This window comes from Plasmodium reichenowi, chromosome 12 (assembly GCF_001601855.1).
Source record: "Plasmodium reichenowi strain SY57 chromosome 12, whole genome shotgun sequence".
NCBI lineage: Eukaryota > Apicomplexa > Aconoidasida > Haemosporida > Plasmodiidae > Plasmodium > Plasmodium reichenowi.
Window position 1 is genome coordinate 1868088 of NC_033657.1, and position 3644 is coordinate 1871731.

General features: G+C 17.7%; 1 protein-coding gene across 1 annotated transcript; it reads left to right on the top strand.

Annotated features, from left to right (window-relative positions):
• Window positions 1–1326: 1326 nt before the first annotated feature.
• On the top strand, window positions 1327–3297 carry PRSY57_1249800 (hypothetical protein; the record flags this gene model as incomplete). Its single annotated transcript, XM_020115123.1, has 1 exon — window positions 1327–3297. The coding sequence occupies one exon, from the start codon at window positions 1327–1329 to the stop codon at window positions 3295–3297; it is 1971 nt and encodes a 656-aa protein (XP_019970276.1).
• Window positions 3298–3644: the final 347 nt, after the last annotated feature.

Below are 3644 nucleotides of genomic sequence, written 5' to 3' on the forward strand. Positions count from 1 at the left end.
AAAAAAATATAAAAAAAAAAATAAATATTTTTTTTTATATAAAAAATTTTAATTTTTTTTTTTTTTTTTTAAAATTTTTTTAGTTTTTTTTTTTTTTTTATATAAAATTTTTTTTTTTTTTTTTTTTTTTTTTATTTTACATGATCAAGTCATATGGTTTTAACATATTTCTGAACATGTTCATAATATATAAATTTATTTTTTTTGTTGTTTTTCTTATATTTTTTAATTTTTTATGATTCATATAATTTAGCATAATTTCCATTCTCTAACAATACTGCTAGAAATAATATATATATATATATATATATATATATATATATATATCCTTATAGTTATATGCCGATTTATATATTTCATTAAAATAGTATAATGTCTAGGTTGAATTTTTCGAATTAATGATAATGTATATTTTGTTTTTTTGTGATTATTTTTATTAACTAATGATGTAGCCAAAGAGGTTAAATATATTAATAACATTTCAAGTTTATCTCTTAAGATTTAATAATAATATATAGTGGATTATGTGTTCTATAGAATTATTAAAGAAATAATGACAGCAAAAAAGGGAATCATTGAAAAATATTATATATGTATATATATATATATATTTATTTATTATTATTTTTTTCTTTTTGTCATTTCGTTCTTATGAATTTCTTGGTTCAAATTATGTTAATATAAATCATAACTAGAACGAAAAAATAATTACTACATATGGGTAACATATATTATATATATATATATATATATATATAAATTAGTATGTACACTTAAAATAATGGTGATTTTTTTATTCCTCATTATTTTTTCGAAATAATAATCAAAATTAATATATATGATTTTTCTATAAAATACAAAAAAAATAGAAAGTAACTGAAACAAAATATGAGTGTAATAATATATATGTAGAAAGTATAAGTGTGTGATTATCGTATCATCATATATTATATATATATTTTTTTTTTTTTTCTTTTTGTTTTGTGTGATCGGTTGTCTAAATAATAATTATTATTACATCTTTATAATCCCATAGATATTTGTTTTTTTTTTTATATTTTTGCTTTATTTGTTTTTTTTTATATTTTTGCTTTATTTTTTTTTTTTTTTTTGTGTAAGAATTATATATTTTGAAATATATAAATATATATATATATATATACATATATACATATATTTATATATATATATGTATGTATAACTTATTCTGTTGCATTATATTTTTAAACATATATACCCATATTTTTATATATTTATAGAATATTATTTACTGTCCAATCTCCCAATTATACTATTTTATTTCCTTTAATTATTTATTTATTTTTGATGGAAAATAGGGAAAAGAGGGCGAGGGAAGATTTTTCCCCTGGTGAAATTTTTTTGTGTGAAGAAAGTTATGGGAAGAATTCGAAAGAAATAAAAATGTTTGAGAATATAAAAAGTGATATGAGTTTAATTATTAGTGAGCAGTTAAAGAAAAGATCAAGAACTACATTTAAATTAAAGAATATAGAGAAGAAATATATATATTTAAAAGATATATGTGATTTATTAAATAAGAGTTTAATAGAAGGAGAGAATATATTAAAAAAAGATAAAGAATTAATAAATGCTTATTTTGAATATACTACTAGTAATTTATATTATATATTTATAAAATATGAGAATATTATATGTGATATGTCTGAGATGAATGTACATATGAAATTAAAGTTGAAGAAAATAAAAGAGGAAGAATTAATCCAATTTAAAGTGTGTTATGAAAAATTAAAAAATAGTATGAATATATTAAAGGAAAAAAAGAGTCATATTATTTTATTAAAAGAAGATATACATATTTTGAATGATGAATATGATAAGATTCAAAAAATTATGGAGGATACAAAAAGTAAGGATCTCAATTTGACATTAGAAAATAGTTATAATGAATTGTTGATACAACTTGAAAAATATAAAAAGGAACTGGAAGAAATTAAAGAAAAATGTAATAATCAAATGAAAGAGAAAAAGAAAACTTGTATAAATTTAAATATGATAGAAGAAAATATATTAGAGATAAATCAAATACTAAAAAAATTAAATGAAGAAAATGATTTAATGAATGAAGATCTATTAAAATTAGAAAATGAAAATAATGAAATAATAAAAAAGATAATAGAAGATAATAATAAAATAGAAGAAAATTTGCATATATTAAACAATAAACTAGAAAGTATAGAAAATGAGATTAGTGATTATAATATTAAAAATAAGGATCTATTATATGAATATGAGAACTTGAAGAATAGACTAAAGAATATTACTCTTGTATGTAATGAGAAAAAGAAGAAAGATGAAAATTATTCAAATGTTATAAAAAATAAAAGTGAAATGTTGATTAGTAATAAGAAGATATTAAAAGAAACCGACAAGGAATATCAATTATTAAATGATGATTTTTTAACTTGTAAAGAAAATTATATAAAGCTAGAAAAGTTATATGAAAATCATCAGAATAAATTGGAAGATACTAAAAAGATCATTAATGATTATACATGTATGTGTGAAGAAAAGAAATTATGTTTATTAAATATTGAAAAAAGAAAAGAAAATAATGAAATAGAAAAAATTCAAATTCTAGATCTTATAGAAAATGATGAGAAAGAATTAATTGATCAAAAAAATATATTTTTTAAACTTTCAAAAATATTAAATTTAATACATGTATCATATGAACATTATGATGAGATTCAGAATGAAAAGTGTAGCATGACAAAAAATCAAGATGATTATACAAAGAAATATGAGGAATTATTAATAGATTATGAAAATGTTAAGAATCAAGTGAAGAATAAAAAGCAAATATTAGATAAGAAAAAACAAGAAATAAAAAAGGTAGAAGACATTTTAAATACATATAATATAGAAATGAGTTCATATAATGATAAAAAAGAAGTGATGAATAATAATGAAAAGGAATTAAATGAAAAAAAAAACAAGTGTATAAAAAAATTGAAAGATGAGGAAACTAACCATAATGAAGATATTATAATAAAAAAAACTAAGAATCAATTAGAATTAAAATATGAAGAATTAAAAAATAATATGCATACACAGAAAATAGAAAAACAACAACAACATAATAATTTTTTAAAGCAAGGAGAAAAGGAAAAGTTAGAATGTGATTTACAATTATTTATCTCTGAAATAAAAAATCAGATTGAGAAAGCTAAAGAAGAAAAGAAAAATATAATAATCCAAAAGGAAAGAGAGTTACAAATTTATCAGCAAAGGTATAGTTCTTTGAAGGTTGTATAAAAAAAAAAAAAATGGGAGAAAAGGAATCAAACACTACCCTTGGGAAGATATATATGAATATATGTATATATGTATAAATTTGTATATTTATAATATATGCATACATGAAAAAAAAAATTGTTTCTTGTACAGAAAGAATTATTATATTCATTTATATATTTGTAACTTGATTTAATATAAAAATCAAAGATATGAAACAATTGGAAAAAAATAATTTTTTTTACAAAAATAATAAAATTACCATTCAAATTATATATATATATATATGTATATATGTATAAATATATATATATTTTTTTTTTTTTCCTTTTTTTTTTTTTTTTTATAATTTGTTCCTCCATATTATT